The 26337-nt window shown below is 37.0% G+C and overlaps 2 protein-coding genes across 2 annotated transcripts in view; one reads left to right on the plus strand and one right to left on the minus strand.

The window, feature by feature from the left end:
• The window catches only part of MED1 (mediator complex subunit 1), a 35368-nt gene extending 27427 nt beyond the window's left edge, over positions 1–7941 (minus strand). The window contains exons 1-5 of the mRNA XM_026717487.2: positions 7629–7941; positions 3126–3235; positions 2661–2739; positions 1321–1375; positions 210–342 (exon numbers count right to left, since the gene is read on the minus strand). Coding sequence (XP_026573272.1) covers positions 210–342; positions 1321–1375; positions 2661–2739; positions 3126–3235; positions 7629–7656 — 405 coding nt within the window. The 5' untranslated portion in view covers positions 7657–7941. The remainder of the gene's footprint in view (positions 1–209; positions 343–1320; positions 1376–2660; positions 2740–3125; positions 3236–7628) is intronic.
• A 714-nt stretch (positions 7942–8655) lies between these two features.
• Positions 8656–26337, plus strand: part of CDK12 (cyclin dependent kinase 12) — a 32014-nt gene continuing 14332 nt past the window's right edge. The window contains 5 exon segments of the mRNA XM_026717597.2: positions 8656–10809; positions 17193–18062; positions 20281–20457; positions 23729–23868; positions 25758–25928. Coding sequence (XP_026573382.2) covers positions 9755–10809; positions 17193–18062; positions 20281–20457; positions 23729–23868; positions 25758–25928 — 2413 coding nt within the window. The 5' untranslated portion in view covers positions 8656–9754.

Here is a 26337-nt window from a genome sequence, read left to right on the forward strand (position 1 = left end):
CATGGGATTTGGAGACGTCCTTAAATGCATAAAAATTTCTTTTTTAAAAATGAAAATTTTGTGATTTCCATGGATATTATAAAAGAAATCTAACTCAAGGAGGGAAAAAGCCTGGCAAATACTGGCTTAGTGTAATATAAGTTATATAAATGCATGTTATAAATCAACATAAATATTAACAAATTACTTAGCCATTACACTCTACATACCACTGGGTTTTCTCCATGATGTGCCACCTTGACATCACGCAGTTGTCCTGTAGTATCCAAGTGGACTTCCACATAGAACATATCAGATGTTATATAGCATTCAGTGCCATTTGCACTAAGATGAGATCCAAGACTTTTGTAAAGGGGAAAATTATGTCAAAAAAATGTATAAGATTATATAACTTTACCAAATTTCATCAAGACCTTATACATACTTATACTTGCTAGTAATTTACTCAATACTTCATCAATTCCTTGATTTATACCAAACTAGAAAAGTAGCTTCTCATATCTGAAATTAAGTGCCTCCTACCCAAATTTTCACTTTTATCTCCTCAAAACAATGTTAAACTATTATGAAAATATATAAAAATGTATAATGCATAATGCCGGCCAAAGAGAGCTATGAAACCTATGGAGTAGTATGACATTAGAATAGAATTATTTCAAACTTGCTTTCAAATACAGTATAATGATAAATATTTAGAACTATTCTGCTTCTGTCAATTTATGGAAAATTACATTTTAATCCACTCATAAAATAATACAATTCAGATCACAGAGGTCCACAATAGCAAGCTATGCACTGCACTATGGTCCTACAGTTGAGATTTGCGCTTGGATCAACACATTTGTTACACTCCATGTACTGCATAACCAAAGGAAACTATGTTTCCTGCAAAAGAATTGAACTTGAAACTGCTTACCAGTAGAAACGTGTGTTTTTGTAGTATATCAAAGAGACAATTAGATTAGCATGAGAGGGGATATTCAGCAGGTTCTCTCCAGTTCTAGAGAACTGGTAGCGGAAATTTTGAGTAGTTCATAGAACCGACAAATACCACCTCTGACTGGCCCCACCCTATCTATTCACTGCCTCCCGAGTCCCAGCTGTTTGGCTGGGTCTTCTTTTGTTGCCCTGCACAGGAGAATGGAGCTGGAAAGCAGGTTAGTGGGGTGGGGAGAGAATGGGGATTATACAGTAACCTTTCCCTGCCATGCTCACCAAGCCACGTCACGCCCACAGAATCGGCAGTAAAAAATTTTGAGTCCCACCACTTATTCTTTTAAATTAACTAGGTAAAACCTATAAAAGAAATAAATAACTCACCCATTTTGTCTAGCAATGGACTCTAAGCGATCTGTCATAGCAGGCAGAGATGACACTAGGAAGAGAGTTTAATTAGATCCGGTCCTCTGTCAACTTTAGTTTCTTCATATAAATGGTAAGTTGAATCTTCACTTTTTAGATTAAATTTACAATTTCTTTTGTGTGGCATTAAGTTTTTCTATTTTTCTCCTATGGTGATTCACCCCAAAGGCTTGGGGTAAGAGGACTAAGGATTTTATTGCCCAAGAAAAATGTCTTATTTTTTCTAAAGCAAAAGACTGGTAAGAGACATCAAAACATGGTAACAGCAGCACTGTGTATATATTATTATTATTTAGCAAGAAGTAGGGAATGGTAGTATCTGTTTTAAAAACAGTAGATGAAACCATGTAGATGAAAATAGCAGAATCTTGTGTTTTTTCATTCCATTCATTTTCTGGACTGCTTTTCTCTTTAACCACATGTGAATTAGCCAAAATAGTTGGAAGAAAAGCAGAGAAACATGATAAGGGAACTTTTGCATGTCTGATTCAAGTATCCTAATTCAGCATCATAACTTCTTGTTTTAAGCATTTTAATTTATTATATATCACTGTATGCTATGTAACATTGACTTCATTGCTGTTGATATGTATCATTCTAAATCAACTTCCCCATGTTAACAAATCAAGAAACAGACTCCAATTAATATGCTGCCTTGGAACTAAATCTATTTCCTCAAACAAGATTTGGATTATGACCCCACTACAGCTCTCTCAAATTGTTGGTCAAGCACTAATAAAAAAGGGTACTTTCTTTCCAATCACAAACAGAGGAAAAATAGCTATATTGTTTTAACTCTATGCTTCTTGATACAAAAGTCTTTAACTCCTCTAACTGTGCTATGAAGGATAGAGTTGGGGGCAGAGGCTTAACTTTGCACCTATTAACCAGCTTAAGTTCTAACTGGCAACAGTATAGAAGCAAGAGAAACAAACATGCCTGTGCAACTGCTTGCTGGTTCTGAGTGGAGAGAAAAAGCAAAAGCACTGACACATTAGTAATGTGGCATTTTGTACATTAATATGCAAAATATATCTGCTGATTAACCTAATAAAACATAAAGATACAGACTGCAGGAAATCATTATGTGCACAGATTTATCATCAATCTATAAGTCCTTAGGAATATGACATAAAAGTATTGTTACACAAAAAAGAGTCAATAAATACTGTGAGTTTCTTTTGAATAAATGCTGTAAACAAAGCATTAAAAGATACTTAATGATAATTCTTATAAACCAATGAGTATTTGTTAAAAATTAAATATTTAATATATATGTTTTTGACACAACCACCAACCTTTTAAAGCCTTCTGCAAAGTTTCTAAGCAAGTGATGAGATTCTGATGACCTCCAGAATTCATGACAATTCGTTTTTCCTACATTCAAAAGAAATAGGAGAAAATATTTCATGTCATATTTAATAGTAAAATGAAAGAGAATTAAGATATTAATACATTTAATATATATGTTCTATAGCTACAGAAAATGGAGATTTGAACAAGCTGTATTTTATCATCACAAAGAAATCAAGAAAAGAGAGATATGGATTATATCAACACAATGGACCAATGGTAGTTTAGAATTGTCTTATGGAATGATAGAATGTGACAACTGTTATTCAAATTTAAGTAAATTCTAATTAATATTTCCTAAGATCTGAAATAGTTGCTCAATAAGACTATCAATAGACTATCAATTAATTCACAGGGGATGATAGCAAAAGTCTAAAAAAACAAATTAATTTAAGTCTATTAATCCTTACCATAACTTGTCTAACAAGCTTCATGGTTTCTGTCCAAGGTCTACTGTTGGGATTAAACTTGACATGAAGTCTTTCCAGAAGGGAACTCATCTTATTCAGTTTCTCTGATTCTATAAGGAAAATCACAAGTCATGTGTAATTTATCTTTAATTTTCACCAAAGCTTTAGCAAGGGAGAGTAAGAACCCTTGCTTCATTACACTTGTCATCTTTTATCTTTATCTTTTAACTGATTTTAATTTCTTTGATTGCTGTGTGCTGCCCAGAGTTGTTAAGATTTGGGAGGTATACACGTTTGATAAGTTATTATTATTGAAACTCAGAAAATTAGATTCAGGTTTTCTGCACAGAAAAACAGCTTACAGAAGATGACCATGACCTATATTCAGTGTTCTTTTTGGGTTGTGGTTGTAAATACTTTTTCCCCAATTTCTGATTTACAGATTTAGAAGGGCTGACTAACAAACCACTATTCTGCAATGTTTATTTTGCAGAGCAAAGAGCATCATGTAAATAATCACCAAACCCAGGGTGGAATTCTCCCCGTTTGGGTGAACCCCTTGTTCTGACAATCAGCTGGCTCCGAACTGGTTCACTCTGACGAGCATGTGGCCCTGCCCACCTGCCCCTGCTATTTATGTCTTTTTATTAGAGCACAACTGATTCGCATGGCAGAGCAGTTTGCTGTACCTCAGCTGTTTTCTTCAGCTACAGTTGAAAGTTAGTATTAGCTTTTTTCAGTGTAGAGCAAAGCGCACGGTCACCGAACCAGTTGTTATACCGGTTGAATCGCACCCCTGACCAAACCTAACTGAACAAGTATAACCTGTGAAGAAAACTAACAATGATTATTTTACAATTAATTCTCAACATTGCATTAATGAAAGATAAAATTTTCTAGGCTAATAATATAATGAAGTGGCCTCAAACAAGAGAAAAGATTAGGTTGAAAGAAAAGCAAATCAAGTCTCAAAACCTTTGAAAATCCTTCCCACAGATCTATTACATCCCTAAAATATTTCAGAAGATCAGGACCTTGTTATCTATTGTTGCAGGGGAAATTTCAAAATGGTTGGTAAAGTTTTCAGAAGAATTTTCTCTTATAGACTTCATCATAATGTAATTTTTAGAGAAGATAGGAATGCATAAGTTCAGCAGACAATATCATAACTAAAACTGTTCAATATGCATCATTAGTTGTACATCATTTGCCTTTCTCTCTGGAAATATTTCAAATTCTGAACAAATTCTAGAAAACAAATTTGCTAACAGCAAATTTTTAATTATTATACATAGCTGTAGAACTCTGTTTCTCTACAATCTCTTTTCTGTATACTAAAACCCTATAATCTTCAATTCCAAAATGATACCTCATAGTGCATTTTTTAAATTAAGTACCTAAAATCTACTAAATTAAAGAATGTATACAAAATCCAAGACCGTTATTCTCATATGATTGAAATTTAAAGGATCTTCAAGTCAGTTGTATTAGCAAACATATGGCTGCTGCAGCATTGCTAGTCAAGTGATCATGTTTTTTGATACTCCCTGCCAGCTTTCCATAAGGGAGCTCCTACTCCCACTGCTTTTTTGTCCATTCTGTTTCTCTGTTTAGATAAGAAAATACTTTTGAAAAGATGCCCAACAGTCATGGGTTGTTCAGTTTCTGCTAAAATTCTACATTCTAATTGTTAGATTGACTTGGATATTATATCACTTAAAATCCATTACACATATAGTTGCTGGACGCCAAATTAAAGTGTTTCTTAACCAAATAAAAAATTTGGCTGCTAATTTGATTTTGTTTGCAATCAAGCAACGGTTCATCTACTAGACATTAATTAGCACCTGCTTTCTATACAAACTGATATTGTTTCTCTCTCCAGCTTTTACCTAACTGAACTTTCCAGGTAATTCTCAATTTACAATAATTTATTTAGTGACAAAGTTACAACAGTACTGAAAATAGTGACTTATGACTGTTTTCACACATCTGTTGAATCATTCTCATGGTGACATGATCAAAATTCAGAAGCTTAGCACCTGGGATGTATTTATGATGATTGCAGTGTCCCTGGTTCACATAATCACCTTTTGCGATCTTCTGACAAGAAAAGTCAATGGGAAAGACAGATTCACGTAACATGTTAGTACCTTAACAACTGCACTGATTCACTTAACAAGCCAGAAAGGTCATATTGGGGCAAAACTCATTTGGGGCAAAACTCATTTAACTGTGGTTTTAAGTCAAGGACTATTTGTGCAGTCTATGCCAACCACTCCATCCAAAGAAAACAAAATCACAATACCAAGCTATGTTGTTCAGGCAAAATAGAAGATAGAACTTCTTGTAGAAGCCACAAAAATCTAGTTTATTCAGAACAGAGGGCATAGGAGGAAATAGTAAACACTGTATTAGAATCTGCTATATATATAGGCTTCAAAATCTGTTGGGAAATATAAAGACACAATGACAGATTTCCCTATTTTAATTAAGCCAACTGATTCTTTCCTTTTCTGCCTATTGGCTTAGATACTTAATATTCAATACTATGGACAGATCTGAAATATGTGGATCTTTGTCTATGGAGATTCTCAGTCATCCAGGTCATGGTTACCTCAAAGGTGCTTTTTCAAGAGGCAACTGGACTTTGTTTTTCTTTGAAGATATTAAGGAGCTCATCCCAGCTCCTTTAGCTCTGACTAGATGGAGAGAGAATGGAAGGATTTATATTCCTTCTAGACAGCTGGTCATTTAGGAGCCTCGGTGGAACAGTGGTTAGAGTGAAATACTGCAAGCTACTCCTACTGCAATTTGGCAGATTGAGACGCACCAGGCTCAAGGTTGACTCAGCCTTCCATCCTTCCGAGGTGGGTAAAATGAGGACCCAGATTGTTGGGGGCAATAGGCTGATTCTGTAAACCACTCAGAGAGGGCTGTAAAAAGCACTGTGAAGCAATATATAAGTCTAAGCGCTATTGCTATTTGCATTCTTTTAGAGAGTTGTTGAGGCCATTTGGAGGTTAATCTGTGTCCTTGGGGTCACCTGAATAGTGCAAATGGGTATGGAGCCTCTTAGAACTATTGAAAGAACTATGTTGTAGACTGGAGATAAATGCCGTATTCCTCCCCCTCTGTTGAGGTCTGCTCAACTGCTCAAAACTGGCCCTATATCAAAACTGAACAGCTTTTGCTCAGTAGAGGGTGTTAGGGTCCAAATGGTCTTAACAACTCTCTGAAAGAATGCAAATTCTGTCTGCAAGGAATATAAATCCTTCCATTTCCTTTCTGTCCAGTCAGTTGAAGAAGCTTTTTAGATAAGAAGCAAGACATCTTCAAAGAAAAACAAAGTCAAGTTGCCTCTTGAAAAAGACCTTTGGGCATGTGGATCTTGGATTTTTATTAATGTATAACTAATTATACATTACAAAATTCTTCACTAGCCCAATTATATGCTATATTCACAGCATAAGAAACAAGGAGAAAAGGAAGCAACAGGACTCCTACTGCCTCAATTTAAAGTCAGAGAAGATCCGACCACTTCATGAGAAAGTTTGTTCCAATACTTGACATCTCTTTACAGCCAGGAATTTCTCCTGATATCTATTCTGAACTCCTTCTTTGAAAATGTAAGATATTAGTTGTGGTTCTGCCTTCTCGGGCAATAAGTTTGCTCTTTTTTTTTCCATGGCAAGTCTTCAAATATTAGAAGTCTTCAAATATTTGAAGACTGCTTTTCCATCTCCCCTAAGTCATCTTTTAAGGTAAATACACACAGATTCTCTAATATTTCTTCATAAAGCTTAGACTCCAGATTCTCACTACCTTGACAGACCTCTTCAAACTTGCTTTGTTTCAGTCTTTTTTGAATTGTACCGCCCCAAAATGGACACCAGATTCCAACCGAGGTCGCATTAGGGCAATGGCTGTTAATGTGTTACCCAACTGTCTTTTCAGCAGTTGCCCTCAGGTTGTCGCTCATGCCCAAATCGCTTTTGTAAAATGCTGCAAAACGAAACCTCCTTTCCGTTTTCTTACCCCCCCCCCCCAATACCACAACTACCAATTTTCTACAAAAGCATCTTCTCGGAGGTCTATCCGAAATTGACAAAAATTTCTCAGAACTCGCCTTTCTTTCCGAAACCCCCAAATTGATCCCTCCTGCACGGTTATTGCGATTACCACCGCCGCAACGGCAATCCCCTATTGAGCACTTGGTAAAGGGATCTTCCCATCTGATCAGAGAACCTTCGTGACTCCTACATTGCAGGCTAATTCTGCCAGTTGGAGTCTCACCGGCTCAAGGCTACCTCTGCCCCTCCACCCTTCCGAGGCCGGTAAAATGAGGTCCCAGTTTGGGGCAATTATGCTGACGCTTAGAGAGTGATGTAAAGCACTATGGGGTGGTACATAAGTCTTTCGTGTTATTGCTACCTCCCTAAAGATTCTGCCACGGAGGAGGAGAGCAAGCGCTTTTTGGCAGCCCGAAGCCCCATCACTCACCCTCGGTGTTGCCCTGAACTGCCTTCATCCCTCTGATGATGGTGGGGGGGTAAGGGGGTAAGCGACCCTGCTGCTTTCCCCCATGTAGAGACTCGAGTTGCCCCTGCCAGCCAGACAAGCCCTCTCCCTTGGTGAGAAAAGGGCGGGCCCAGCAAAAGCAGCCTCCTTCAGTCCCGACTACTGCAAAGCAACCGCCATCCCACCCATCCCCGCCGCGCGAGACCTCCCTGCTCCTCCTCTCCGGGCTCGAAACAGACAAATGTAGAGCAGGAAGTCGTGCGAGAATCCCGCGTGGCAGCCAGTGCAAAGGCAGGAAGGCTAGTAATTCTCGCGATATTTAAAATCGCCTCTATCTCCGTCTCCTTTTCCCCCGCCTGTGTTATCGAATTCCTCATTCTTTAAACATGCATAATGGCTGCTTTTTTATTTTCAGCTGTTTTCAAGTACAGTATGCTTTTCAATAAATGTCATTCTTTTCCCCTTACGTCTGATCCTGGCAGGATGTTCTTTCCAAGTTTCTTAATAAGCATGCATTGAGAGAAAAAGGCAAGGGGGGCGCCATTTCTAAATCAAATTGTTTTTATTCCCGAGGAAATTCATCACTTTTTGTGAAAAAACAAAAATGTCCGCAGTTGCCTTGTGATAAAGTTTAATATACTCCATAGCCGAAAATTAGAATGGTCTAGGATCGTATAAAAGCGTTACAACACAGCTAAACTATGTTTTTTCTCCCCACTGTTGAGAAGAAAAATGACTGCCAGAAAGCAAACGCCCTCTTCCTTTTCGGTCTTCTAGGTTTTTCAAAAATAAATGTTTGATTAATAGTGCATTTTAATCTTTAACCGTCCATGCTTTGGGGGAGGGAAACCCCAAACCCAGATCCCGCGAGATCATAGCAGCAATTCTCGTCTAAGAAACCCCGCAGCAGGTCAGAAACCAGAATAACCTCCGTCCCATCTCTGATCTCTGGGCGGGCGTCGCGAGACTTCGCAAAACTCGGCTTGTGCGGGAGCGCGTGCGCCTGCGTGAGAGCAAATACACGCGCACGCAGGCGCGTGTTCTCGCGGTATTTGGAGAAATAGGAGCTGGTAGAGAGGAGTTGGGGGAAAGGAGCCTCCGAGGTATACCAAAAGAAGCCACGGCGTCGGCGGCTCAGAGGACGACAACGTGGGCGATTATTTTTTCGTATTCTCGCGAGAATTGGTGGCTAACCTTCCCTCCTCACTATCCTGCCTTCCTCTTCCCTTCCCCTCCCCCCCAATCTGGAAACAGCGCCGTTTCGGTCTGGGAAGTAGGTAAAAAAAGATGGGAATTTTAACTTGGGGAACTCACTAGAGGTTCAGGTTGAGGAAGGGGGTGTCCCCTTAGTAGAGGCTCTTGGGTTGGTCACTGGCCTCCGGGATTTGCTCGGTGAGCGAGGCCCCGGGGCGGGCTGGAAGAGTATATAGTCAGCCTCTCAGGAAGTTAAGGAAATAGCAAATAAATTCAGTCCCTACTTTCATTTTGTAGGGACGTTGGGACCTTTAGTTAGTGGCAAGGCAACCTCGACCCAAGGCAGTCCGCTGTTTAAGTACTTTGAGAGACTAGTCTTGGGTGGGGGGCTTTTTCAAAAACCTTGAAGTGACTGGTCTCCAGAACTTACTTACTTTTTTGGCGTTTGTAAAGTTCAGCTTCTTACCTATTTACAAACTGGGTTTTCCCTTTAACCAATCCTTTTGAACAATTAATACCCTAAAAGTGGGAGTTAATTTAGACTTGGAGTAAAGGAAGAGCATGTTCTTGCTCAGGGTTTAAAACATCGTCTCTTCCTTTCCTATATGTGAAGTGTGAGACCAGAGGATATTTTGATATTTTGGAGAATATTTCCTCCAGGTGAAAGGCAGCTCAACTCAGTTTCAGATCTATTTCCTTAATTAGCTTCTTTCAACATTCTGCATGTAATTGCAGAATCAGGTATTCTTAGAGTAACCACATTTATCCTGATAAAGAGACCAAGGGTGGGTTGAATGTAGGACATAGGTAACAAAAGAAAAAGTAGCCCTTCCATTGTAGGGGGAGGGGCTTAAAGAGTAGAATTTGGGGTTTTTGGAGGATTCCTCCCTCTTTTCAAGCACAGTGGAGAAGGAATGCCAAACCCGGAGAGACATGGCAAGAAGGATACGGGAGGTGGGGGGTCTTTGCATCAAGATGCAGTGTCCGGTAGCGGGAGCTCAAACAGCCGAGAAAGGCATCGACTCTCCAAGCATAAAAGACACAGATCCAGGCATTCCAAAGATTCGCCGTTGGGGTCCCAAGAAGGAGGAGCACCTCTTGGCAGCATGATCAAGCCATTGGTGGAATATGACGATATCAGCTCTGATTCTGACACTTTCTCAGATGAAGCAGTCCTCAAGTTGGAACGCAGAGAAAATGATGAGAGAAAAGGAGCATCAGACAAGACTGATAGACTACATAGACATCGCCATCATCAACACAGGCGTGTCCGTGAATTGATGAAAAGTAAGCTGGGAGACGAGAAGAAAATGGACAGAAACCAAGAGTCCTCAGGCAAGTTGAGTTCTAGTAAAGACAGACTATCTGGTACTTCCAAAAGACTACAGGAGGAGAATGATGACCACTCATCTAAATCATTCAAGAGTAGTAGCAAAGAGTCCCGTGCAGCCAAACTGCATAAGGAGAAGTCTAGAAAAGAACGGGAGGCAAAATCTGGCCACAAAGATCACAGTAAAAGTCATCGGAAAAGAGATGCCCCTAAAAGTTACAAGTCATTGGACAGTCCAAAGCGGAAATCCAGAAGCCCACACCGTAAATGGTCAGATAGTCCAAAACAAGATGACAGTCCCTCAGGTGCATCCTATTCACAGGACTATGACAACAGCCCTCCACGCTCACATACATCCAGTAACTATGATTCATATAAGAAGAGTCCTAGTGTATCCTCACGACGACCATCAGTCAGCCCTCCATATAAGGAACCTGCTGCCTACCAATCCAGTATGCGTTCTCCCAGTCCTTACGGCAAGAGACAGCGGTCGGTCAGTCCATACAACAGGAGGCGCTCATCCAGTTATGAAAGAGGAAGTGGATCATACAGTGGAAGATCTCCCAGTCCATTCAATCGAAGGCGCTCCAGCAGTCCTTTTGTTTCCAAGCGGTCTCTGAGTCGTAGTCCTGTTTCCAGGTACTGGTCTTCATACTTATATCAGAATTGTTGAGCCTCCTAAGTAAAATGTAACTAAAGGGAATAAAGTCCAAGAATTGTTATTGTCTCTTAGAACAAAATTTTTTATATTCATCTGATTCAGTAGGGTAATCTTTCTCACCATGATGCGGCCCTATGTGTTGAATTATATTATTTTAAGATAGCAAGCTTATGCTTGTGAGAATGGAGTTGGAGCCTAACACATGTGGCTTAAAGCAGGATGATTTAAGGTACAAACTTGTTTTTCATTCTTCCAAATTATTATACCCTAAGTAATAGTTTCTATCTTATTGGAGAATGAAGTTGAAAAAAAGCCAGGACAGCCAGTATAATACTGAACTGATGGGGAATCAGGCTAAACCATGTTATGAAATAGAATCATATAATATGAAAACTTATTGCCAGTGAGCAGTGGTCTTGCACATTTTTCAACAGATCTTTGGTTTAATTTGTCATGTCATCAAAACTTGGCAAACTAGAATCAATGATCAAATCATGATTGGCATGAACTACAGCATTAAGGATGAATGACATTACGTTATAGTTAGTGCAGATGGATAGCTTCTGTGCCAGGTGTGTAAGCAAGAAACAGCTGCTAAGATTTACTGTTAATTGCTTTCATTGTGCTATAGTCAGATGTATAAATGTAATCAGAAATTTCTGAAAACTAAAACTGCAACTTAATCCATTCTCATGATATATATTATGGTTTTTCAGTTTTTATGAAATTAAAAAACTGGAAGTGATGACAGAATGGGCCTAGTAAATATGTAAACCAGTGTTGCAAGGAACTTTCTTCTTTAGCAAATTGTACTCAATTCAAAGAAAATGAACTATACTTAATATACCATTTCAATATAGAGTTTGAATTATCAGGTTTTATCAGGCTTCATGACTTTCCATATAGTGTGATAGTTATATCACAATTATTTTACTGGACCTTTCTTAAGTAGGGATAGATATTTTGTTCATACATATTTAGAAAAACAACAGTTATGTGCTCAAAAATCATCTTTGATTTCATCTTCCGATATTTATGAACACTATATAGGAATAGATAGGAATTTTAGCTATATATAGTATAGCTAAAATATTTATATTATTCCTTTGAACTGTAATATTAACAACTAATTATTGAAACCTAAAAGCAGAAAGGAACTTAGAAAATAGTCCTCTTTCCTATCAACATTTATCATTGATTCTAAGCTTTATACTGATCATTTACTTTAAATAAGGCCAGGAGGTCCTTTGCACAATTGGGTTGTGCACCAGTTATGTCCTTTCCTGGACCAACGGTTCCTACTCAAAGTCACTTATGCCCTGGTCACTTCCTGTCTTGATTATTGCAACGCGCAATGCGCTCTACATGGGGCTGCCCTTGAAGAGCATCCGGAAGCTCCAGTTGGTGCAAACTGCAGGGGCCTGCATGGTTTTGTCCAGACCCCAATGTGCACTTGTTTCACCTCTCCTGTGGGAGCTGCATTGCTTGCTGATTTGCTTCTGGGTGTATTCAAGGTGCTGGTTGTCACCTTTAAAGCCCTTCATGGCTTGGGACCAGATTATCTGAGGGAACATCTGTGGCCGGTCAAATCTACCCGACCCATTAGAATGGGGAGTCAGGGAATGCTGCGGGCCCCATCCCTGAGGGAGATATATCTGGTGGGACCCAAAAGAAGGGCCTTCTCGGTGGTGGCTCTCTTTCTCTGGAACATCATTCCCCCAAAGATTAGAATGGCCCCCTCTTCCAGAAGGCACTGAAGTCCTGGTTCTGCCAGCGGGTCTGAGAAACCCAGAACGGGATGGAGCCCATTAAATGGCTTGCTGTCGTCAGGGCGGAGAGTGGGAGTTGGGTGATTTTTTTATTTTTTCCAGATTTTGTTCTATTGTACTTTATTAACTTATTTGATTCCTTTTGTTAGTTTTTATTATTTTTTTATTTTAAATATGGTTTTACATTCTGTAAGCTGCCTCGAGTCACCATAAATAAATAAATGTCTGGAGCTGGTAATACTGGTTATCACTGGGCATTACATAGTTAACATTTCCATGGATAAGATTCTATAATTTTTTGTTAACACTTTTTAATGCAGAACCTTGGCGTTCAAGTAGGAGTATTTTCAGTGAAGCAGCTACCATTCTAGCAGACCTAAACAATAATCTTATCACATCATTTTGAAGATTCACAGAACTCTCCTCTTCTTTTTGTGAATTCTGGATGTGTTCTGTCCCAGCTGAAGTTTACCAAAGCAAACACAGATAAACTCCAAAACTGAAACGTTCACAGCTTTATTCCACAAATAACCCTCTTTGTAGATAACAGATGGCTTGCAGCCAATTAGTCCAATAAATCAGAGTCTGTAATCATCTCACTAACTCCTTCGAACTTTTGCCTTTTGCAAAGGCAAAAGCAGTTTGAAACCATACTTCTTTTCCCTAGAGGGAGGGGCCATTAATTAGCATTCTTACTCCCGAGTTGCCTGTGCTGTTCTTCCATGAATCATCATGCTCTCATTCACACCCAGCACAGGCTTCTCGGGAACGTCCACCTGATTGCTGCTGGCGAACCACAACAGGATGGTCTTCATGAATTGTGTGTCTCACAGCTCCATTCTGCTCTCTATAATGAGATAGTTAATGAACATGAGAGAAAGTATATAATCATTAACATAAGGCACTTTATATGACTGAAATGTTGTGAAGCAAATATTACTAGGCAAGCTTCTCACCAAGTGTGAAAGAAAAACTGATGAACCCTATATTTGGTGGCTGCATTTTGAATCCAATATTTTTTGTTCCTATTGTTAAGATGGTTAGTACTTCAACTCTTAGCAATTACTTTTAAATAATGGACAAATGGAGCTGGTGTTTCTGTTGATTATGAGCCAAATATCAGCAAAGCATCTCCATGTCTATTGAGAAAGGATTGGTTAATATATGTAAACATTTTGTCATCTAACAACTCACGTTCATAAGTTTAGAAAACTTATGAAAGTGACCTGGTTGAGTCTTTATGATATGTGGAGTAAATGGGTTTGAGCTGAACAAACAGTAAGTATTGTATATTTAAATATGTAAAACTGCAAGGAAACATCTATCTCATTCCTGTTCATTTTTTATATTCTCTTTTATTTATAAACTTTATAAAGCTTTGGCATTCTAGTTTGCCAACTCTTTTTCCCATTCACCTACATATGTTGGGTTCTGAAATTCTTAAACTATTTTTAACTCACTTTCTGCACTACAGTCTTTTATAAAAAAGATGCCCTTCCACTAAACAGATGCCCTTCCTCTAAACTTCATATTAACTGAGAATGGCTTCTTTAATGTTTGGTACAATACACTATAGAATGAGGTGTCTGTAGCAAGTTCAAGAGCGAATTCTCAAGTTGGATTGGCAGACTGCTAACTTGGAGAATGGGATATGGGTCACTAGAGCTCAAATATCCTGTAAAGGATTTTGTTGCAGATTTATTTTGATGACCTCAATTTTGGGGAATATTGTAGGATATTGTGAGATTAGGCATAAGCAGAGAACACAACAAGCCAGGAATCTTATCTAAAAGATCCCTTTAGAGAGGTAGTTAAGAAAGAACCAAGTTCAAAGGAAAAAAATTAACTATTAACTGAAAAAGTTAGGCCAGACAAGGAAACTGAGCCTGAATACATGGAGCATACTGCCATCTGATCTACAGCTACCATACTTGTGAATCAACAAAGCAAGGACTTTGGGGGGCTAAAAGGGGTCCTAAAATCCATTCACTTTTTGGTGCCAGACTTGGTGGCTTCTGCCCCTCTAGCTCTAGTTAGTGCCTGTCAGCCTAGTTGAGGAAAGCTTGGGTAATTGTGTATGTGTGTGTATGAGAGCAAATGTTTATGTAACTCATAAAGTTCTCTTGTTTTAAATTCACAGAGTCTCTGTATTTCAAAAAACCCTTGTGCCTCAGTATTTGGATAAAAGTGATGTGTGTGTGTGTGTCCCTAATTATTTTCAAGCTATTGATCAGGGATGTGTATGTTGTCTGCTTTAATTGTATCTATCTGAAAAACTCAGAAAGAAAGTAAGGGGGACCTACAAGTTGTATGCTGTGAATGGGTGACCATAAGCTAAATCTGGGAGTGCTCTCTTGGAGTGTATGAAAAGCCAGAGAATGCTGTATGTTGCCTTACCTGGAAGTGTGCCCTGAAGAATATTTAATATTTATTTGTGATTGGTTCACATATCACTTAACTTTGTGGTTTGGATTATAATTAATTGTACTGGGTAAACCCAGTATTGTGGTAAAATTAGGCCATCATAGCTTTTAAAACAAACACTACAGCTTGATGTGTGAACTCAGCCAGTGAGTGCATTCCATGGGAGTAACCATTTTTAGCCAAAAAAACCTCTTATTATTTAACTCCTGTTGGATAATTTGTGTTCTCTAGGAATGACAAAACAATCGCAAGGAGAGAATCCCGCTTTTGGTTAGTTACATTTAAGAAATTAACTTGAATGTTATTCAAGAAAGAATATTCATTCCCTTTTGGTGTTAATAGAGATCTGCCTTTATATTTCCAGAATAACATCAGTAAATATTGCTTTACTATCCCCAAGAGTACAACTATCTCTTTTCCTATTGGAAGTCATAAAAACTTTGCTTAAAGTAGCAAATAAGGACTAATTGATAGCTTATTTTTCAGCTTAATTTAAATCAAAGGTACTCGTCATAAACAACTGCTTGTACAATCTTGCATATATAATGATCCAGGCAACTGGATTTCTAAAAATTAGTTTTCAAGTCTTGGATAGCTATATTATGTTAAAATGAACATATTAAAGATTTTAAAATAGCTAAAATGTTTGAATATAAACAATATATAAATATGGACCAAATTCCACACTTTGTAGCACTGATGATGTTACCTAGTTGGGTAATGAAAAGTCTGCAAGCAAATAACCAAGCTCAGATAGTACCAGGAACTCCAAAGTTCATCCCTAACTACATGTTTCCTTTCTGGTAACGTTTAAACAATCTTAAAATAAAGGGGTAGCTTTTAATATATTTCACTGGTTTTTTTTTAAAAAAGTAAGGAGGCAGGTAACATTTACATTTCAAACTTACTGTATTTTCTAAATTTTAGATTAGTAACCTACACTGCAAAGAACCTTCAGGATTACATACATCTTAGCTTCCTATAATTAACTGCAGAAATTGCTTTCAATCTTAGTATTTTGTTGGAGTGTTTTGGATTAGGAATGATTTAGATAAGATTACTAATCTGTTGTGATCTGATTCTTAGAACAGTTTTGTCCAGTAACATTAGAATTGAAATACCTCAATGTTAGGGAAGGATTAGGAAAAACTAAGAACCAGCATATGGATTTTTGACACTTACTGAGTTTTGGTCTTAGCAGTTCTTTTAATTTAAAAATTTTTAATTATAACTTTTCAGAAGCTGTAGATAGGGGGCAATGACCTAGGTTGGACTAAAAAAAAGCTATTAGCTCACAGTCACACAACAACCTTCTATGGCTGTACTGTAGTGGAAAACACATAGCCTATGTTGAATAACAATTGAAAATTTACTTCCTTTCTGATCTGGCCAGTGAACTCTCAGTCCTCTTGGTAGGAAAGAAAAGGTAACTTCAGTGAGGCTATTTTCTGATTACATAAATGTTTAAGGGCATCTTGGGAGAGTAACCACCAATATGAGAAAGTGAAATTTGAAAGCAATGCTGACCCAAGCAAAGGCAGCTCAGCTTCCCTCCCTCCCATCTGTCAGTTAGAACACTTTAAAGAAAAACATAGTAAATATTAAAAATGTCTGTCTTGTTTTGTGCAGGGAGTGTATATCTGTTTTTCCACATGCAAATGGTGGTATATCATGGTTTCTAGATTCCAAGCAAAAGTTCTAAATATATGCAGGTTAAAATGTTTGGCCCCTTTTATTTTAACATGTGGTACTATAAAGATTGTTGTATTATGTTATATGTTGAGTGGAAGCTGCAATTTCAGCCTATGCACATAAAGCGAGTCCAAGAAAAAAACAGAAACCTGTAGCAAGTTCAGGAATTACTGGAGCTTTAAGGATCATGGTCGGTATCTATAAATAGTGTAGGTTCTGAAATAGCTAAAGCATGGCCTATTTTAACCATGGTCTGATGAATAAATCAGCTGGGTTCATGTAGCATTTAAACATGGTTTACAAACTGCAGTGACACTGTTCACATATCTTGTAATCTCAAAAGAAACATTGTGTAATAGAAATACAGAACATAAATTATTGAGCTAACTTCTTGAGAGCTAGAGGTTGACTTTTATATAAAAGTATGGCAGTTGAGATGCTTTTGGATTCTGATTTATTCTATTTTGTTTTCACAGGAAGCCCAAGAAATCCCGAAGCAGAAGTCCCACTTATTCAAGGCATTCTTCATCTCATAACAAAAAGCAGAGAACTGGGTCTCGCAGTCGCCATTCCAGTATCTCACCTGCTCGGCTACCACTGACTTCCAGTTTAGGAGCTGAGCTGAGTAGGAAGAAAAAGGAGAGGGCTGCAGCCGCAGCCGCTGCAGCAAAAGTTGACGGAAGGGAGATCAAGGACTCGTCTAGCTTGGTGTCTAGAAAAGAAAATAATTTAGCTGAAGTAAAAGAGTCTGTAATCGATGTCAGGAAGGCAAAAATGGCTAAGCCTGAAAAATGTCCTCATGATCTGGTGACAGTAAATACTCTACAGCACAGTGCAGAGATGAAAACAACTCCCGAGCCTGTCAAAACAAAGACAGAAAATTCTGAAAAGAAACGTCCTCCTTTGGTTAAAGACTCAAAAACTGAGGGAACAAAAGATATGAAACTTGTTATAGCAAAGGAGGAAATTGTGACTCCAAAAGAAATAGAGACATCTGAGCAAGAGGTCCAACCTCCTTTGCCTTCTGTAAAGTCACTCCCTCCTTTACCGTCATCATCCCCACCTCCTCAGATTCCTCCACCATTGCCTCCTTTGCCTCCATTGCCAGTTGTTCCCCCTCTGCCATCTGCCCAGTCATCTACTATTCAAAGCCCTGCTTTAGTTCCTCTGCCATTTTCTGCCCTTTCTAAAACATCCTTGACTTCTCAGGCTAACTCCCAGTCCACCATGCAATCTTTCTCAAAGGGACATGGTTCTGTGACCATAGCTGTTCCTCATTTGAAAACATCAACGTTGCCTCCACTCCCTTTGCCACCAATTTTGCCTGGGGAAGATGAGTTGGAAAGGTAAGGTTTGCAGACACTGCTATTCTACAGAGGCCTGTTAGCGTAATATGTTATTTCACTCAGTTCTGATGAAGATTGGTATCTGAAAACTGTTGCGCTGGTGCAGTAAATTCTGCAGTCAATAGAATTTGCAGTAATAGTAACCTGCTTGTTGCCTTTGCAACCTCGAATTTCTAGTAATGTCGACAGGAATGGGAATTTCTTGCAGGATATGAAAGATGTACCTTCTTAATAGAAAATAACTTGGATGGGGCTTTATCTGAAATCCAAGCAATGTATTGCTGCTGGTCAGAATAATTTTAGACTTCAATGACTTGCTTGATAATGCTACTGTTTTCAGTATTTATTCTTGCCTTGCAGTACTTTTTATGAACATAACTCTGAATTCATGACTAGAAAATTTTTAAATAGGCGAGCAATGTGCTTTTTGATCCATTGTTCCCTCTAAATAGTCAATGTGTATTGATTTATTTTGTTACCAGTATTTGATTGCTATATTTGTAGATAGGAATGGTGATCTTAAATCAGATATTTATTTTTTGGGGTAGTGGGGGTGGTAAAGTATAACTTGGCCATCTTGGTTGCTGTCTTCATTTACCTTCTTGCTGGACATGTTACCCTGTTTTCATGTGTCTTGCATACAGAAGATGATGGGAGGATTTCAAGACCAAGATTTACTATGGCGGTGACCTAATTTTTCTCAGCTACATTATAGTTTCACACTATTTCCACTTTCTTTCTTTTAATTTGAACCTTTTCTCCAGAGTCAAATATTCATCATGCTGTAGGGAATTTATAACTAATAAATATAATAGTGATAGCACAATATTTAGATTTCTGGGGATGCAGAGCTGGATTTTTATGTTTCTTTGTGATCTTGAATGGTGCAGCATGACTAGGTTCTGTCTGATGAACCTAAGGTAATTCTAGACAGAACTATATATCTTGTCTGAGTATTATTAATATTTTAGAAATAGTGCTTAAAATAATTTTATTTTTTGCTTCAAAAGTTCTTTGGAGGGAAGACACTGTAGAAAAATAGCAAGCATAGTGAACTGTTACATGAAAAGAGACATTGTCAATTTCTACTTGGGTTTAATGCCTACTGTTTTTGTAAGTAATGTGTTGGAATATGACACAGAACCCAGGCAACTAAATTTCCATCTAAAAGCAATTCTATCCACCAATTTACAGATACCATCTTGAGAATTATGTAGCAGAAGTTTGGAAAACAAATAACTCTCTTCCAGCTAGGTTACTTTGGAAACTATCAGTTGTTTTTAAGACTCTAGCTGGTTTGATTTCCAGGAATTTGTTTTCCTAATTTCAAATCTAGCAAACAGTTTTAATCCTCACATGTGTTTGTATTCTATGTTTGGCAGGGGCTGTAGACTTCGAAAGTGTACAAAGGAAAGTTATTATGAGAGTTTTGTTACATCTTTGCTGGTAGAGTTGGACATTATTGATACTATACTGCTAATTTTCCACATGTCAGTCAGCATATAGCACTATCTCTATAACTAACAATTATGGAGGCAGTACTTCATAATACCCAGGAATTGTAAAAGAATGGATGAAAAATACTAATCTATAGAGAGAATGCTATTTTAAAGTGTTCATTTACAAAACTGTAGTTAGTATAAATCTTACATGTAGACAGTTTTCTATGTATTTGTAGTAATCTAAGGGTGTTTTGCCATAGCAAGTCGTGGGGATATTTCCAATCCTCACTCCAACATTAATAAAGTTAATTAATTTTTACTAGTTAAAAGGGTCAGATAGCTGCTTTAAGGAAAACAAAACCATAGTCAGCCTTGGCCTGGAGTTCATAGATCCTTTCAAGCAATGATGTTTGAGTAGAATGGTGGGCATGGAGGAAGAAGGTACTTAAAATGTGTGTGGCTAAGAAAAAAATAACAATTTTGATTTCAATATAGTTAAATTAGTTATTGTGTTCTTTTATTTTTACTTCCATTGAATTAAAAGTGATACATTTTCTAAACCCCAGAATTTTGAAATTTCAGCTGTATATCAGATATTGAGCTTCAGTGCTAAAATGGTGCAACATCGGTTACATTGATTCCCTCTAGATACTTCTATTAGTAACTCTATAATTGTAGCAGCTGACTTATATTCATGCGTGTTAAACCTTGGAGATGTGGAACAGTGATCAGCTTCTGAATAGTTCATAACACTTTTCTTTTCTCTGGTGCTTTAGTCCAAAGGAAATCGTTCCTCTGAAGTCTGTGAAGAAAGAGAAAGAACAGAGACCACGACACTTGCTTACAGACCTCCCACTTCCTCCAGAGCTTCTTGGTGGAGACCCTTCACCGCCGGAGTCTCCAGAACCAAAGCCAGCCACACCACCTCAGCAGTCATTAAGAAAGAGACCAAAGTAAGAACTAAATGTACTTTATTTGATGGCATTTGTTCAAAATACTTGTAAAGTATTTCTTTAGGTTAACATTGAGGATTGGCAAAAATGAATAAATTGGGTGGTTTATAGACCTAGCCAAATCACCTTTCATGTTGTGCCATGACATATAGCAAAGTTAATATAATATTCTCATAAACTCTAGATTTAGTTTTGATTAGTACTGGTAAATATAACACTTGTATTTCCAATTGAAATACAATTCATTTTGAAAAGGATAGAAATGGAAAATTAGGGAATCTTAAAATGCAGATTCAGTTCATAGTGCATGGAAGATAAAATTTGATCTTCAGCTTGTTATCCATGGGTGCCAGTGTATCCGACAACATCTCCCTTAGAATCTGTCCGACTTCATGCCTATCTAGTTTTTATTTTATAGTCTAAAATAAAAGTTAAGCATATTGCAAAGCATCACTTTCAAATATGATTTGTATTTCTATTAATGCATTGGGTTTCACATAAATCTTAGAAATATTCTTGAAAATAAAATGGCATATGGATTTAGCTAGAGCTTTGTTTCTAAATATCTCACCAGAAAAAAAAAGAAAAAGATAAAATAACTGTTCTGTTTGGATGGAAAACGGCTTATTTTTAGCATTATGGAAACATCTTTAACTCTTTTGATGAATTCTGTCATCATTATAAAGGAATAGTATGCTCTGTATAATTTTATACAAAAATTGCAATTGGATCTTGTTTCCCTGAGTTAAAGCCTTAATGTAGTGTGAAAATCCAGCCTAAGAAAAATGTCAACATTCAGGGTAGGGGATTTGCTTTACACACAGTTAACCATCCTATAGAAATGTTGAGCTAAGACATCTAAACCCCAGCCATTTTGTGGTAATACCCGTGGGTGCACAGATCCGTAAAGCCTACACACTTGAAATTTGGCATGTATGTTCCTCTTGGCTTCTAGCTGCTCATGAAGAAAGGATTTTTCGAAATGACCATCAGAGCATTACTGCTTCGTATATTATTAATAACATGCTGTGATGCTAAAGGGTTCTATTCCCCCTCCCCATCTGAAGAGAAATCTGTTCCAAGTGCAAAACACAAGCAGAGGAGAGGAGTTTCAATTTCAGTTTTAGTTTCAAGCACCAAGCAGCTTTAGTACAGAACAGTTGAGCTAAGCCATGCCCAGGCTCCTTGCTGTCTCCTTGTTCAGACAGCAAATACTGCTTCAGTTTCCAAACAGCCGTCAACTCTCACACACAATGACAGGATACTAGCCAGATAAATACCAATGGATGCTGGTAGGCAGAGGCAGAATTCTCCCTCCTATTTTCCTCCCCAGAAGCTAAGTCTGACCATGAAGCATAGACATCAAGCTAATATATAGATAAAATTTTTAAAGAATTTTGATTATGATAAAATCTAATATAAACTAAACTTAAAGTAAGATAATAGAATAGAAAAAAGTAAAAGCTGTTAGAAAAAAGATAAATAGAAAAGTAAGAATATAATAAAGAAAAAATATAAAGAAATGACCTCCAAACTTCCAAACAAATGTAAACAAATTTAGTGACTTTTACCTATAAGGTGACAAGCATTTATGCTTTAATTCCATATACCATCTCTTAACTGTAAACAAATCCATAAATACCATATTTTCTACTAGGAGAAAGTCCATAAATGGTTGCCAGAAGTAACAACATACCTTGTTTAACCTTGATCAAATAAAGCAACTTTATATTCCTTCCTTTTACTTCTAACAGTCTTATTCTTTAATTCATCATGTTGTAGGATTTGATTTCATTTCTTTTTCTGTCCCATCACCCAGGGTTTTCCAAGTCTCTAACAAGTCTCTTTTGTAAATCCAGTAGAAAAAATATATACTCAGACCACTTTCTTGTTTTGTCATTTGTATTTTTGTATGTTAAAACACCAGCCAGTTTCTAATGTAGGTCCAGTGAAACTTCCTTTTCTGGGTCATTCTCTTGACCTGTTAGTTGTAAATCCATTTTTGATTCCATCTCTATTTTGCTGGATAAAATTTGTTCTTTTCTGCATCTATCATTTATTCAATAATAATTTTTGGACATAGTCTATCCACACTATTTTCAGATTCCATTCTTCAAAAGTCTTCTTCATTATTTTTATGATAACGTTTTACATCATTTTATGGACTTGTAATTCTTTTCTTTAGCTAAAAATTTTAGCCATATATTAAAAGTGTTTCAGTTATTAGACATCTTCAGATGCTTCAGTGATATTATAATTGCTTATGTTTCTCTTCCTCCAGAGCTGCTAGCTGATGAAATGATTACTATTTTTCATTAATAAACACTGAATTTTTTTTAAAAAAACTAACCAAAAATATATCATATTGTGATACAGTGATAATTAAAGGAATTACATATATTGCAGTAATTAAAAAATAGAGAGGAAAAAAGAAAAAATGTAGGAAAATAGAAAAAAAACCTATATGGTAATATAAAATAAATTCAATTCTTAAATTTATCATTAAATCCATAGGAAACTAGCTTGTCATTGTTAAAGTATAAGTACATTTCAAAAATTGACAAAACCCCCATATTTCACTTCACTCCTTAACATCAGGAATATAAATGTGTCTTTCCATCTACATGAAATAATTCCATATATGTATGTGATAATAATACAGATGTCTATATAATTATCCATAATAGTCTTGTACTTAATTAAGCCAGAATTCTTCATAAAATATCAAATTCCATAATTTAGACTTATCTTAGGACTATGAAACATAAAATGTCTTCAATTTTTTTACAACATAGGGTGAGAAATCTGAAATTGATGACCGCTTGACAGTGCCGTTACTCAGATATTATATTGAACTGTGATGTTATGTTTTTTATTTTGATTTAGGAAAGTAAGTGAATCATTGTGGTTTGTAAACAATGGTTACTATTTAATCATGAATTAATCTTGCCAATTGTTGTTTATTTAATAAATCTGTTAAATAAGCCATTATTCCAGTCTGAATCTGGACTATACAGTTTAATACTTAATTTCATTTAGTACTGTTATCTGCCTACCTGGAAAATTAAGTTTGATCTTTGAGTTCCTGAGAAAAAGAGTGGCTCATATTTATAATAAATAAGTTAGGTATTACAGCATTTCTGATATACACTTTATATGACATACACACACACAGATCTGAGTAGGATGATCATAAAACATTTATGAAACAGTTTTGTCTTAGAATTACACATTTTAACAATTCTTCTGTTTCTCCCCCCATCTCTTCCAGAATCTGTTGCCCTCGTTACGGTGAGAGGAGACAGACAGAAAGTGATTGGGGAAAGCGCTGCGTTGACAAATTTGATATTATTGGTATTATTGGTGAGGGAACATATGGGCAAGTGTACAAAGCCAAGGACAAGGATACAGGTGAATATAAAAACATGGATTATTTTTAACTTTCTTTTCCTGAGCATGTGTGTATATGTATGTAGTGTATATATATATATACATAAACATTACATACATACATATATACATACATACATACATATGTTATGATCCAGGTCACCTTTGCAGAGATGGACTACAATAGAGTTCTTTATTGCTCTGTTAAATTCCCAACAAACAAAAAATGGCCAGTAAGGCTTCACCCCACACTTCCCTGAAGGCAGCTACCCAGTCCAACAAACAAAAGCCAATAAGCAATGAAATCAATTTGCAAAGGCAGAGAGGAAATCCAAAGACTAGGTGCAAGGTCTAGGTCCACAAGAGTCAAAGTCCATAGAGCAAGGCAGGTCCACAAGGCAAAAGACAAGCTGAAACAAGTCAAGGCTTTTTTTTCAAAGCTGGAGGAGTGTAAGCCAAAGCAAACAATTGTTCCTGACAAAGAGTCTCCCCTGGCTTCTGCTTAAGTCAACCCATGTATTCCTTGTGAGAAGGGGTGAGGTGGCCTTCTTCCAAGCAATCTTTCAGACCTTTGAACTTCCCTCCTCTCTGCTCTGTGTCCTCGGGACAAGGGGGAGACAGCTGTTTCTCATCAGAGGGATCTGTTGCCTCTCAACATCACTTTCTGCAGTCAATCGTCCCCCATATCTGTGAGGGCAGGCAGCTCTGTCCCATCGACCATCTCCCCCACTGCCTGAGGGACCTGGGACAGCATTGTACTCAGCCTGGCCTCTCCAAACATTGCAAGGAATGTCATCATGCAGGCAGTCCTGGTTCCATCTCTCTCTCCTCTGAATAATACACCACCACCCCACACATATATATGAGTGAGAGGAGAGAGAGCTATTTATTGACACATGCGATTTTTTATTATTTTCATTATAAAAGTGTGACTTCTTCTGTAAATAGAGGAACAAATGATCTATACAGTTAGTCCTTGGCTTAAAACCAAAATATGTCATGGGATCATCATTTGTAACCTTCCCAGTTGGCTTCTGACACACAGAATTAATATAGGAAGCCAACTTTGCTTAACAACTGCAGTGATACACTCAGCAACTGCAGCAAAAAAGTCATAAAATGGGGCACAGGTTACTTAACAACTGTCTTGCTTAGCAATATAAATTTTGAGCTTAATTGTGGTTATATAAGCAGAGGTTTATTTGTAATAGTTGGTAACAATAAACTAAAGACAAACTGGTTGCCCTTTTAGTCTCAATGGCAAGTAATTCAAAATACCTGTTATGGGATTAATTCCAAGTATGGAAATGAAGAAAGGTTCTGAAATATAACATCTAATATCCCCAACATTGTTATGAATAAAAGTTTTCATTGTACCTACAATCACAATTCAGATTGGAATTTTGGTCAGAAGTTGTTGCAATTGTAAGTCAAGGTACCACATGACTATATTTTATAACTCTTTTTATAGTAATATTAAAAAAAATAAAAAATAATTTGCCAATAAATTTTATAAGTAAATAAATTTTATAAATAATGCAAATTACCATGTTGTTAAACAAATTACATGGTCTTTAAGCAAATCCATTCTTCTGAATGGGCATTTTTTGCTGGAAACTGACAAAAAAATATCACAAATTGTGGTCATGTGATCACAGGATTGGTCATGAGACCACAGAGAATGTGAGTGTGACTGTCATAATTTTGAGAACAGGTCGTAAATAATTTTTTCCCAAGTCTATTATAACTGAATGGTCATTAAGTGGTTGGTCCTAAATCGCAGACCAGTTGTATTGACATTGTCTACTCAGATAAGTGACAAACAGGGACATGTTTCAGGAAGATCCTATTTTTCATTTCTCTTGTTTTGTTTGACCATTATTACTTTTAAAATTTGCTGTATTTGACAGGTGAATTGGTAGCTTTGAAAAAAGTAAGGCTGGACAATGAAAAGGAAGGCTTCCCTATTACAGCTATCCGTGAAATCAAGATTCTCAGACAGTTGATTCATCGGAGTGTTGTCAACATGAAGGAAATCGTTACAGACAAACAAGATGCACTGGATTTCAAGAAGGACAAAGGTACTCATTGTCAAAGAAGATTGTTTGGAAATAGTTTGTGAGATTATGACCTGCGTTTCAAATTAACTGGCTTATTTAGCAGTAATAAACATCCTCTGTACATTTAAAAATGTGTTGTGAGGAGGTATATTTTAATTTTGTCTAGAATATTAAAATACCAGTGGCTTACTTTATAACAGACATCTGGGTAAGAAGATTCCTATTTACCTTGAGGATCTTTGTGAAATTTTGAGAGGAATTCTGTGCTGTGTAAGATAATCAGGTTCTTCAATAATAGGTATGGGGAGGAATATTGCTATTCTTAGGATTTAGAATTTCTTTACAATTTAGATATGCAGATCCAATTGTCAATAATGAATACTAAGTGAAATGGAACATTAAACAATTTAGAATCCTTTTTTCTGAGAGC

This window comes from Pseudonaja textilis, chromosome Z, assembly GCF_049901715.1.
Source record: "Pseudonaja textilis isolate UNSWEBS1 chromosome Z, rPseTex1.2, whole genome shotgun sequence".
Classification (NCBI taxonomy): domain Eukaryota; kingdom Metazoa; phylum Chordata; class Lepidosauria; order Squamata; family Elapidae; genus Pseudonaja; species Pseudonaja textilis.